This window comes from Crotalus tigris, unplaced genomic scaffold (genome assembly GCF_016545835.1).
Source record: "Crotalus tigris isolate CLP2741 ecotype Arizona unplaced genomic scaffold, ASM1654583v1 scf7180000018335.1346539, whole genome shotgun sequence".
NCBI classification, from domain to species: Eukaryota; Metazoa; Chordata; class Lepidosauria; order Squamata; family Viperidae; genus Crotalus; species Crotalus tigris.
Genome location: NW_024096950.1, coordinates 557,501 through 571,267, shown reverse-complemented (window position 1 = coordinate 571,267; position 13,767 = coordinate 557,501). Strand labels below are relative to the sequence as shown.

General features: G+C 41.6%; 1 protein-coding gene across 1 annotated transcript in view; it reads right to left on the bottom strand.

Moving 5' to 3' along the window:
• TG (thyroglobulin) overlaps positions 1-13,767 on the bottom strand; it is a 147,157-nt gene that overhangs the window by 127,804 nt on the left and 5,586 nt on the right. The window contains exons 7-13 of the mRNA XM_039350445.1: positions 11,640-11,783; positions 9,206-9,391; positions 7,220-8,266; positions 4,549-5,133; positions 3,158-3,394; positions 1,875-2,012; positions 692-769 (exon numbers count right to left, since the gene is read on the bottom strand). Coding sequence (XP_039206379.1) covers positions 692-769; positions 1,875-2,012; positions 3,158-3,394; positions 4,549-5,133; positions 7,220-8,266; positions 9,206-9,391; positions 11,640-11,783 — 2,415 coding nt within the window. The remainder of the gene's footprint in view (positions 1-691; positions 770-1,874; positions 2,013-3,157; positions 3,395-4,548; positions 5,134-7,219; positions 8,267-9,205; positions 9,392-11,639; positions 11,784-13,767) is intronic.

The window sequence follows — 13,767 nt, the reverse complement described above, 5'->3', positions numbered from 1 at the left end:
TATAGCAGACGTGTCAAACACAAGGCCCGGGGGCCGGACGCGGCCCACAAAATGGTTTCATGTGGCCCGCGAAGCCATCCTGGAAATAGTGAGGGAACGGTCCCCGCTGCCTTGGCCCTGGCCCAGGCCAGCCGGGAGCCAATGTACAATTTTGTGGTGGCCATCTATGCTGAAATGCATTCAGTCTTAGCTCCACAAGGCTGTCTGGAAATAGCGAGGAACCAGCCCCTGCCGCCCCCTGGGTGCATGCTGGGGAGGTGTCACCCTTTGTGAGGAATGAAGAAATGGACCATGCCTTGGCGCTTGCCCCAGTCCCACCCCCTTCTGCCAGAGACCCTCAGATCTGTCCCACTCCTGCCCAGGCCCCCACAGGCACCCTTGACACAAATGATGTAGAGCTGGCCATGCCCACCCAGGCCACACCCACTCCATCCACACCCACCCAGTAGGCCACACCCACACACACCCCTCCGAGGGCAACCGCAATGCTGATGCGGCCCTCAATGAAATTGAGTTTGACACCCCTGCTCTATAGTTTAGCTGGTTTATGAAATGCTGGATTGAGGGCGTCCATACTAAAGATGTGGACGGCCTCAACTCAGCCTTTCATAAATCAGCTAAACTAATTTTATCCCAACATGCACTCAGCTTGTAATGGGGCAACAGCCCATCTTTAAAGAAGAAGACTTACACTGGGGCAGCTGTGTTGAACGTGTCATCAAAGAATCTGAAACATAACGTCCCGTCTCATCTACACACCAGCAGTGACCTGAGACACAAGAACAAGAAGATGTGTTTTGGAATCACTTTGCAAAGAGATATGTCTTGCAATACATGAGTAGAATTAGACAACAGTTCAACAAAGAAGAAATAATTGTACCGAATCTGCCTTGACAATTTATTTTTGTCTGAACTGGTCACCATAGCACAAAAAAAAATCAGAGAAGCCGTAAATCTTTATTGATCATCTCCACCAAAGGAAGCAGTTCCTCTGCAGGCCTCCACAAGGCTTTCCCAGCCCCTCAGAGACTCAAGTTTCAGGATGATGGTGGCACTTTCTACCTCTTCAGTTGGAAAAGCATCCAAGGACATTTTTAATAAAGTCCCTGGGCTTGTGATGAATCTTATTCATGTTTTTTGCAAACTGAGAGCTAGTTTGGTGATGGAAAAGATGCTGGACAAGAAATTGGGAGGCTTCCTTAGGCTTAAAAGTTGACTGGGTGAGTTTGGGCCAGTCATTCTCTCTCAGTCCAACCCAGGGATGTCAAACTGCCAGCCCGCAGGCCGGATGCATTATGGCGAAACCGTGCCCACCCCATTGCTGGCAATGGAAAAAAAATATTATGATTCGTCACGACACGTCACGTGACATTGCTAGTTTGACACCCCTGGTCTAATCCATCTCCCAGACTTGTTTGACGAAAATAGAAAGCAGGGACATTACAAATGCCACATTGAATTGTATAGAATAAAGGCAGGATATAAATATAGTATTTATTATTTATATACAAATGCATGCAAGGAAATAAAATAATACAAGTAATTAGAGTCATGTTTGTTGTGTAACCTAGGAAGGAAAGGAAGGGAGGGAGGGAGGGAGGGGAGGGGAAGGAAGGAAGGAAGGAAGGAAGGAAGGAAGGAAGGAAGGAAGGAAGGAAGGGAAGGAAGGAAGGAAGGAAGGAAGGAAGGAAGGAAGGAAGGAAGAGAAGGAGAGGGAGAAGGGAGAAGGAGAAGGAGAAGGAGAAAGAGAAGGAAAAGGAGAAGGAGAAGGGGGAGAGAGCGGATTAGCTTATGTAATTGCTATCATAGTATCTATCTGCCATGAAAGACCATCAATGTTTATTCAGGCAAACGTCTTCATAGATATTTCTCACCTGTGCTCTCATAGCACTGGATGGGCTCCCAGTTCCCTTGTCCATCACACTGGGGAATATAAGGCAGAAAGGCCAAGCGCAGAGCCTCCCCAGCAGAGTCCAGGGACGCAAACAGCCTCTTCCGATAAAATTGCAAAGCTAAAACAAAGCAAACATAGCTGAAGCAACGAAGGCCACTCCAGAGATGCAGACAATAGAAAACATAGAACTCTTCTACTACTGATTCATAAGTAGCTACTATGTGGATCATTCAAAAGTAAGATCTGATATCAAAGGAGGCACAAGGGCCATCTTCTTTGTCTCCCTGTTCATCATTATTAATATCTTCAAGCCTCCTTATCTCTCTATTTCTACAATTTATGCCATCCTGCTTTACCACTAGACCCTGTGTGATTCTCTCCCTAGCTCAGGAGTAGGCAACCTTGCTCTTTTGTGACTTGTGGACTTCAACTCCCAGAATTCCTGAGCCAGCCATGCTGAGGAGAAAGGGAGAGGTTTCCAAGCTGAGCCATGCTGGCTCAGGAATTCTGGGAGTTGAAGTCCACAAGTCATGAAGGGCCATAGTTCCCCCATGCTGGCTCAGGAATTCTGGGTGGGATTGAAGTCTACCCATCTCCGAGTGGCCAAGGTTGAGAAATAAAGGCCTAGGTCAGGGATAGGCAATCTTGGCTCTTTTATGACTCGTGGACTTCAACTCCCAGAATTCCTGAGCCAGCCATGCTGAGGGGAAAGGGAGAGGTTTCCAAGCTGAGTCATGCTGGCTCAGGAATTCTGGGAGTTGAAGTCCACGAGTCATAAAAGCGCCAAGGTTGAAGACCCCTGCTGTAGACTGAAAGACCCTACCAGAGTCCATGTGATCTCTGGTTACTGAAGATGAGCGTTTTTCAAATGTGGCAACTCTAAGATGTGTGGACTTCAACTTCCAGAATCACCCAGCCATCATTAAGCCTACATACCTACACATCTTAAAGTTGCTAAAGTTGAGAAACAAAGCCATACACTAACATGGTTCTCCTCCTATAATATCTATCAAGCGAACCAAACAAAGCCTTCAGAGGTATCCACAGGGCAGTCAAAACAGTTAAGATGGTGGCTACAGCCATGTGATCAATACCCAGATGTTCAGTCATATAGTTGTGATCACCATCTTGACTTTTTGATCCTCTTCCTGTAGACACCCATGCAAATCCTGTAATGCTAATTCTTTCTTCAATAATTTAAAGTAGACTAGACCACCACCGTTTGAGGGTCCTCTAAGTAAAATCACTTTTTCATTAACATACTTGATTGTGCAGCCAACTGGATGGCGTAATCGCTCCCTGCCAATAGTATTTCTGCAAAAGTGCTTTCCAGCTGAGAAAAATTACTCCAAAGCTCTCTGCCTCTTAACACGGACCCTTGGCTCATTAAAAAGCTTTGTCCGAAAGGAAAATGAGAGCTGTTTGATTCCTGAACAAGTTGTTCCACCTTGTTAACAAATCCCACAGCTTCTCGCTTTGCAGCTTCACATGTTCCAAGACCTGCAAGAAGACAAAATGTTTGCTCAGAGTGTGACAAATCTGTCTAATGGGGAGGAGGAGGAGGAGGAGGCAGCAAGGGAGAAGGGGAAAGGAAAGAGAAGAAGGAGGAAAAAGAAGCAAGGGATCAGGGATAAGGGAGGAGGAGGAGGAGGAGGAGAGAGTGAGGGAGAAGGGGAAGGAGAAGGAGAAGGGGAAGGGGAGGGGGAAGGAGAAGGGAAAGGATTCAAATAAAAGAAGATATTAATTATGGGTCAGTAAAGGCATAATTATTGTATCACATCCAATTCTGAATTCCATTTATTTGTTTGTTCGTTCATTCATTCATTCATTCAGCCTAATGTGGCAGCAAGCAAGGAATAAGAAAGGAATTAGGACCCTCACTAATTTCAGTTTGCCTCAGTGTAATTATTTGGCTCCCAAATAGCTAATAGTTCCAGTTTAATCTATAATTTAAAAAGAAATCCTGGTTTAGTTTAACCTTGATTTGTTAATTGAGTTACAATGGCCCACTCACACACAAAATGCCAAGCCATCATCCATGGACTACAAACTAGGCCTAGGCCTATACATAATGGAAAACTAAAGCCAAATGAATGTATGGCTTAGTGCAGGGATAGCCAACCTTGGCTCTTTTATGACTCGTGGACTTCAACTCCCAGAATTCCTGAGCCAGCCATGCTGAGGGGAAAGAGAGAGGTTTCCAAGCTGAGCCATGCTGGCTCAGGAATTCTGGGAGTTGAAGTCCACGAGTCATAAAAGAGCCAATTTGAAGACCCCTGGCTTAGTGCAATGTTAATCAGACCATAAATGCTTCACTAGGCTCAGACTTTGTTCAGTCCCATCAGGATAGGGTCAACCTATTCTCCAAAGCACCTGAAAGCAGGACAAGAACCAACGGATGGAAACCATTCAAGAGAGAAACAACCTAGACCTGAGGAGAAATTTCCTGACAGTGAGAACAATTAACCATAAAAAAAGCTTGCCTCCAGAAGTTGTGGGTGCTCCATCACTGGATAACCATTTGTCTGGAATAGTATAAGGCCTCTTACTTGGCTGGAGCATTGGACTAGAAGATTCCAAGGTCCCTTCCAACCCTATTCTATGTTGTAATGTTTTAGCACAGGAAGATGCGGTGATTGGCACAAGTTACTTACAAGTTGGAACTTGGTTTACACTGGCTTGCCTTCCTTGCAAGCGTCCCTTGTCATCCACACACCAACAGTTGCGAAGATCAAAATGGCCCAAGGGGATACTAAAATCACTGTATGATCCTGGATAATGGTTAAGGCGACCTTGAAGAAGCTGCCAAAAGATGAACGGGTCCAGTAAAGCGTTCTCAGATATCTGTAATGTATTGCCCTTCAGCAGATCTTGAGGAACAGCTTCGAAAGATGAGTATTTGAAGAATTGTGGGAAAACATTCTGGTGGCCCGCTGTGTAGAGAATTTTGATAAAATCTTCAAAGCTTTGCTGGGATCTTGCCTTGTAGTCGAGGAGTATGTTTGCCAAGTCAGGGATAGCGAGTACATTGTTATTATTGTTCTGAGTATTCCATCCTTGATACCACTCAAAAGCTTGTTCAGGTGGACCATTGCACTGGATTGGCCTCCACTGTCCATCAAGACTGCACTGAGGCACGTAAACATTGGACAGTTGAGTCAGAGCAGTGGGATTCAATAGAAACTGCTGAGCAGATCTTAGAAAAGCTTGACCAGCTGCAAGATGACAGTCACTTGGACCTAAGAAAGAGCCAACTTGATAAATACAAAGTCACTACCGTATTTCCCCAAAAATAAGACCCGGCCTTATATTTTATTGTTTTTCCCTCCAAAAAAAGGCAGTAGGTCTTATTTTCGGGAGATGCCTTTTTTCCCAACACTTGCCTTGCTTTGCAGCAGTGAATCGCTCAGTTTCCAAGCACCCCAGAGGCGCCCAAACACTTCCCCCCCACTTCTGCCGCTATGTGCAGACTTACCTGCTCTGCGCCAAGTGGCCGGCGGTCTGCGGCTACTGCGGGACACCGTCAGCCCCCATGCACTTTCTGCCACTTGTGCTGGCCACGCCCCCGGGCTTATATTTGGGATACAGCTTATATTAAACCCATCCTAAAAAATCAGGTTAGGGCAGGGCTAGGCAACCTTGGTTCTTTTATGACTTGTGGACTTTAACTCCCAGAATTCCTGAGCCTGCATGGCTCAGCTTGGAAACCTCTCCCTTTCCCCTCAGCATGGCTGGCTTAGGAATTCTGGGAGTTGAAGTCTACGAGTCATAAAAGAGCCAAGTTCCCTATCATCTAGGCCAGAAGTAGGCAACCTTGGCTCTTTTATGACTTGTGGACTTCAACTCCCAGAATTCCTGAGCCAGCCATGCTGAGGGGAAAGGGAGAGGTTTCCAAGCTGAGCCATGCTGGCTCAGGAATTCTGGGAGTTGAAGTCCACAAGTCATAAAAGAGCCAAGTTGCCTACCCCTGGGCTAAGGCTTATTTTCAGGGTGGGTCTTATTTTCAGGGAAACGCGGTAGAATCGGTGTTTAAGATTTTCACTCTAGCACAAGAATAACTGAAACATCTGGGTTTAATTCATTTTAATTAATTTAATTAATGGCTGAGCTAAATTTCAGATTCCATTTTAAATCTTAATGGGCTTAAAAGATAGACCTGGTCAACCGGATAGAAGATCTAAACTTGAAAGAAAATAAATTTGACATGACAGTGCTTATATTAAATGCATGGGTACAAATTATGTTTTCGGACAGCAAAGGTGACTAACAAGCGAGTACTGGAGGACATCACACCAGACATGTCACTGGAAGGCAAAAACACAAAACTGTGTCTTCTTTATTTTGGCCATGTCATGCGGGGGCAGTTCTCTGGTGAAAGCAATTCAGCTTGGAAGAGTTGGCAGAAAAAGGAAACCAGGTGCTGGACACCATCAAAGCTGACACCAGCCAGAGCACAGAACAACTCATAGACGTGATTATGAGATAGATACAAGGCATAAGGCATTATACAATTATACAAGGCATAACTGTAGAAGCATTTCCTTTTTCTCAAATCCACATGAAAATGGTTGATATTTATGACAGTTGTGATGTCCCGGGGTACGGCAGCACCTTTTGTAATCTTCTGGTAAGCAAAGTCAGTGGGGAAGCCAAATTCACTTAACAACCTATTTACTGAATATAAGTAATTTATTATATTAACTTAATATAAAAGAGCCCTGGTGGCACAGTGGTTAAAGCACAGTATTGCAGGCTGACTCTGCCCACAGCTTGGAGTTCGATCTTGACAGGCTCAAAGATGACTCAGCCTTTCATCCTTCTGAGGTCAGTAAAATGGGGACCCAGATTGTTGGGGGCTATAGGCTGACTCTGTAAACTACCCCGAGAGAGCTGTAAAGCGTTATGGGCTAGTATACAAGTCTAAGTGCTATTGCTGTATGTTGGGGACACTAAAAACAGAAAAGTGAGAGTTATTTGAAGATGAGTAGGCAACATGGAGCTCATGCAAGTAAGAAATCTATTTTCCTAACCAACAGTTCATATGCTGTTAGTCTCATTCAGTTGCCGTCTTATAGGCAGTTGCTACAAAAAATCAACACCAATGTTTCCACTTTTAAAGAAATCAAATGTGGGGATTTGAGTGGGTTTCTCAGAGAGAGAGAGCATAGATATTGGCTAGACCTAGTAGACTTCTATGAAGTTCTCCCATGACTAGCTTTACATTCTAAGCTCTACATAGTCAAATCTTCCGCATCACTCAACACCAAGAGCATCTCACAAAAAAAAACCCGCCCCAAGATGATCATGTGAACATGTGGAACTTACATTGTATGGGGTCTCCAGAATTGGTACTTATTCCTGGAACAGGTATGCCATCTGAATTGACACAGAAACAGTTTTTTCCATGACACTGGACTGGCAGGAATTTCCCTTCTTGAGTGCATGAAGGAACAAACATCTCAGATCCTGCAGGCTGGTCTCTTATTAAGAATTGCAAACTGGCCCTTTGCTTTTCACACACTGTAGGGCACCGTGGGTTTGTCCCTCGTACTCTGGATCCAGGGATTTCTTTCCCCCTTAAATCTACACACCAACACTCCCCTCTATTACACTGGATCTCCTTGTAGTTCCCATCTACAGTACAGTCAGGGACGAGGGCATCCTTGTCCTCTTCTGTGCAGTCTCTTGCTTTCAACAAAATCCTCACCACCTTGCCTAAATCTCTGGTGACACTTTCTGGGACAGAAATCACATGCTGCAGAAAGCTGAAAAACTCCGGGGTTTCAAGAAGAGAAGCAAGGAATTGGATGGCCTTCTGATTGTCCTCTAAACTGACTTTACGGCCAAAGCTGTCAACACGAGATTGACTCCGATTAAACTTCTCCTGGGAGCTTCCCTGCAAAAGTTGACCAGCCAGTTCACTGAATCCGCTTCTCATCCCAACCTGCTGGAAATATTTGTCCAGATTAAATTTGCTATTTGGACCAAGAGCTCCTGTAAAGTTAAACTGGACCAGATTCTTCAAGAACATTCCACCGAAAAGGTTTTCTTGGAACCGCTTGGGGTTGCTGGTGAACCGGAGGGCAATCTGAGCAAGTTCTCGTGAAGGAAACATCCCACCAACGGCTTCACCAAGGAGGGTTTCAAATGTGAGGAGCTGAACAGCGCTGGTTTTTCCTGAGGTGGAAGACAGCACTGTGGAACCCACAAAAAAGTCTCTGAATGAAAAAGGACAAAATCTCAAGGAGCCAACTAATTTCTGTGGTTCTGGAGTAGCAGAAAACAAATTGTTATGGCTGAAATGTCCAATGGGGCCATAGAAAAGCCTGGATAGAGATACTAGTCTCTCAGAGACACAGTTGGGCTCCTTGCCTAGACAAAGGAAAAGATAAGAGGTGATTAATTATTATGAAGAACACAAGAAGAGGCCTGAGACTGGTTCAAGCCAAGGTTCATCTAGACCAGGGGTAGGCAACCTTGGCTCTTTTATGACTTGTGGACTTCAACTCACAGAATTCCTGAGTCAGTCATAAAAGAGCCAAGGTTGCCTACCCCTGATCTAGACCAGCATTTGATATCACATAGTGACCAAGAAGATGCATCCAAAAAGTTCACTAGCAAGAATATCAGATGCAAAAAAATCAGGACCATATGTTAAGTTGCACTTAAGAAGATTTATTTCTCAAGGTTGTAGATGAGAATCTAGTCAGCTAAAGTCCAATGCTAAATTGGCACTAGATAAGGGCTAATGGAATTGGGGGGTTGGACTTAGACCATTTTTGGGACCATAATGACGCTAGGCTGATGACTCATTTAACTCCACCCCCAGCTTTGTCTGCTCTTTTCCTACAATGAAACTTCTTTCAATTGATGCTGCCCATACCTGATATTTAAAGTATATTAATTGTGATCAAGGAGGCAATGAGCATTAAAATTAACAGCTATTGGTGACCTATCCTCCTTGAATTTATTTTGCTTCCTTTAAAATCTAAACTGGAAGTCATGCCCAAAAGATGGTTCAAAATTCCATAAATTAAATCTGTATGGTATCTTGGATTTTTGTTTCAATAGTCTCATCAACATAATGAAAAAAAGAGGGGGGAAGTTTATTTCCTTATATTTTAAGAATGCTGGATCATGCCAGGATACAGCATTTATTTATCACTGGGATTGTTTAGATGTTTCTGGGAAATTCACAAATTCATTGCTATTCCATTGCAACTGATATTTGGAAGTATTTTTTTCTAGTTTTGACATAACATAAAGCTAGGAATGAAAATCCTTGATGACCGTGTTTCTAGCTTGACCTACCACAGATCGGTTGCTGTCCTCTCCTTCTTGTTCCAGGGATCTCCTGTCCTCTGCTGTCAACACACCAACATTCTCCATTCAGTTGACATTGTGTTGGCTTGTAGGCACCAATCTCTTCACACAATGGTTTATAATCCTCCTCAAAACGAGTGGCAGCGAAATATTCTATTTCACACTTAGAGGGGCCTTCAAAAGAAAAGAATTACAGAGTATAACAACACAGGTTTTCATTCACATGTACATTTGTTCCAGTGTCTGGCAAATATCCTGAAAAAAAACAGTCTAATGGAAAAATTCAGGAAATAGAAGTCTCAAACAAGTGGACTACAGAAGGATTTTAATTGCATGGGTATTGATTTGGCTCTGCTCTGCATTTTGCATTTTTACTGTAGATAGATAGATAGATAGATAGATAGATAGATAGATAGATAGATAGATAGATGGATGGATGGATGGATGGATGGATGGATGGATGGATGGATGGATGGATGGATAGATAGTTGTTTTCTGAGGTTTTTGCTGGTGTTAGAAGCAAGAAGCCAAAAACACCAGCCTGAAGATGACGAATGGGACTTCGTCGAAATGTCGCCAAGACACTTCCAATTTGACGCGGGAGAAAACCCGAATAACCAAAGACCTACATAGATAGATAGATAGATAGATAGATAGATAGATAGATAGATAGATAGATAGATAGATAGATAGATAGATAGATGCATGGATAGATGGATATAGATGATATAGATATAGATATAGATATAGATATAGATGTACCAATAATAAAAATAAGAATAATCCTCTGTTCAACTACTATGGATGGAATAGAATTTGGGAGGAAAAAAACCATCTCATCTCACAAAGAACAATACAGGTAGTCCTTGACTTATGACCACAACTGAGCCCCAAATTTCCATTGCTAAGCAAGACATTTGCTGAGTTTTGCCACATTTTACAACCTTTATTGCCACAGTTGTTAAGTGAATCACTGCAGTTGTTAAATTAGTGACACGGTTGTAAAATGAAGGTGGCTTCCTTATTGACTTTACTTGTCAGAAAGTTGCAAAAGGGGATCACATGACCCCAGGACACTGCAACAGTCATAAGTATGAGCCAGTTGCCAAGCGTCCGAATTTATCAGGTGACTGTGGGGATGTTGCAATGGTTGTAAATGTAAAAACCAGTCTTAAGTCATAAAACAGTCATAAGCACACCCAAACAACTAGATACAAGGACAGTTTTTTCCCCCATGCCGTCAGTTTGCTAAACAACTAATTCTTACAACACTGTCAGAATACTTAGTAAAGCTTTATTGCTATCATTCTCCTCATCTTTCTTATTACCTATCCTTATCTTCTTATGACTGTAACTTTTTTTCCTTGTATCTTACAATTTATATTGTTTTATTTAGTATCCTAGTATGACATATGCTTTTTTTAACAAATATTTTATTGAGTTTTATAGGTAACAAAGGAATAAGGTCAACAAAGGTAAAACTAAGGGAAACATACAAAAGGGTTAAACCAAAGGAAAGGGGTAAACACAAAGGTGGGAATTAATCCCACAAAATAACATCACTTCAGCAAGTACACCCATCCAGGTATACTTATTAAATCTTAATGATTACTCTAGTATTAAACAGCTTTCAATACAGTCATGTAAATAACAAGTTAGTAAAAATATCTCATTCATTTTACTAATTAACAATGCTTAATACTAATTAGTTGTAATAACTTTAAAATAGTAATATATTACTTATTGATTATAATTTACTGTATTATTAAAATCACAAATACAAAAAAGAAGACAAGTTCATACAAATAATCATAAAATATAAGTACAAATTATCAATTATCTCTTTAACTTTCATAACCTTTTCTCATTCTATCGTGCTGCTAACCATTGATAAAATTTTTCCTATGTTTTAAAATAAATTGTGTCTTCTTTCTCTTTCATTTCTAAAGTTAATCTATCCATTTCTGCACATTCAAGTAGTTTTGTTATTATAATCTGATCAGATGGTAAATTTTCATTTTTCCAAAATTGGGCAAATATTATCCTCGCGACTGTTAACACATGTAATATTAAATACTCATTCTCTTTTCACTAGTATGACTTACGTTGTTTGTTTAGCTAGTGTCCTATGACTACCACTAAGTGTTGCATCTTATGATTTATGGTGAATGTATTTTTATATTGATTATGATCATGATTTAATACTATTGCTTGCACGTACACAGAAGGTTTATGCACCGGAGACAAATTCCTTGTGTGCCCAACCACATTTGGACAATAAAGAATTTTGTTTTTTTTCAGTGCCACTGAAACTTTGAACGGTGACTAAGCTAATGGTTGTAAGTAGAGGATTAACTGTAGATGTTGACCTGCCTTCTCTGGATCTGCTTTATCTAAACCCACAGAACAGTATTCTACGTACATCTGAATCTGCCAGTAGTTGCTAGTTGTACCCCCAGGAAACGTCTCTGTCGGATCCTATACATGCTACTTTCAGCAAAGGTGGGAACCGGTTCCAGCGATGCAAAAACCGTGTCATACACATTTTCAAGCAACATTTCCAGACCTGGGAAAGAAAAAAACATTTTAGCACAGCATCTTTATATATATATATTTCTTCTCTGTTTCCCTTAACATTTGCTATATCGCACTTAAGCTAGTAAATTTCTAATTGTATCAAACTCAGTGAAAACTTCATCACATTTATCAATACATTTTTTGCTTATACGTATCTTAATAGATCTTCATAAACAATCCAATCCTGTTATTACCTAATTTTTAGTTTTTAATTACAATACTCCAATTTAACCTCTAATATCCATGGTATTTGAGTTCGGGTAACCCAAATTTCCTTTGTCTCACTTCATAAAAATTATAATATCTAAAATGCACATATTACTTACTTAAATATATTCTTATTCTATTTCGTAAATGTTTTCTTCTTCAACAGAAGCTTTCCCTTCAGCTATTCAAACCTCTTATCTTAATTTGACTAGGATACTGGTAGTCCTTGACTTACGATGGTTCATTTAGTGACCATTCAAAGTTATGACGTCACTAAAAAAAGTAACTTATGACCGTTTTTCACACTTACAACCTTTGCAAGCATCCCCGCGGTCATGTGATCAGAATTCAGATGCCTGGCAACTTTTTCATGTTTATGACCGTTGCAGCATCCTAGGGTCATGTGATCCCCTTTTGTGACCTTCTGATCAGCAAGTCAATGGGGAAGCCAGATTCACTTAACAACCAGGTTACTAACTTATCAAGTGCAGTAATCCGTTTAATAACTGTGGCAAGAAAGGTCGTAAAATGGGGCCAAACTCAGCTTTAACAAATGTCTCGCCTAACAACAGAAATTTGGAACTCGATTGCAGTCGTAAGTCGAGAATTACTTATATAGCTAATGGATCCTTGGACTAGAAAGATGACCAACAAGCAAGTACCGGAGTGCCTAATACCAGACATGTCACTAGAAGGCAACATCACAAAACTGCATCTGTGTGTGTAGGGCAGGGGTAGGCAACCTTGGCTCTTTTATAACTCGTGGACTTCAACTCCCAGAATTCCTGAGCCAGCCATGCTGAGGGGAAAGGGAGAGGTTTCCAAGCTGAGCCATGCTGGCTCAGGAATTATGGGAGTTGAAGTCCACAAGTCATAAAGTGGCCTAGGCCTAGGCCAGGGGTAGGCAACCTTGGCTCTTTTATGATTCGTGGAATTCAACTCCCAGAATTCCTGAGCCAGCAATGGCTCAGCTTGGAAACTTCTCCCTTTCCCCTCAGCATGGCTGGCTCAGGAATTCTGGGAGTTGAAGTCCACCAGTCATAAAAGAGCCAAGGTTGCCTACCTCTGGTGTAGGGGAAAAGCAATTATGTTGGGAACAGTTAGCGGTAAAAGGAAACCAGGCCGCCAAAGAACAGGGTGGCTGGACACCATTAAAGCGGACACCAACCAGAGCATAAAACAACTCAAAGAAGCAGAGCAAGACTGGAAGATGTGGAGAGACGTGGCCCATAGAAATTATAAATTGACAATGTCAACTTCATATAAAGAAAATTTATATAAAATGTTTTATAGATGGCACTTGTTTAAAAATATGTCAGATAGATGTTGGAAATGTAAACATAACTCAGGCACGTATTATATTTGGTGGACATGTGGCAAAGCAAAGGCTTATTGGAAAAAGATACATAATTGGTTAGAAAAGATATTGGGAGAACATGTGGATTTTAAATCTGAACTTTTCTTATTAGGTACAATGCCAGAAAAGATTAACAAGCAAAGCCTGTATTTGATTCTACACGTCACAACAGCAGCAAGAATAATATTTGTGCTATATTGGGAAAATGAAGAACTACCATCAGAGGAAGAAATAATCCAAAAAATGCTGGAATGTGCAGAGATGGGCAGATTAACCATGAGATTGAAAGGTAAAGAAGAAACAGAATATTATCAAACTTGGGATTTATTTTATCAATGACTAGAGGAAAGAATGAAGGATTAGGAACTGAATATGTATTAGCGTTTTTAAACTCAGCATGTTGGTTGAA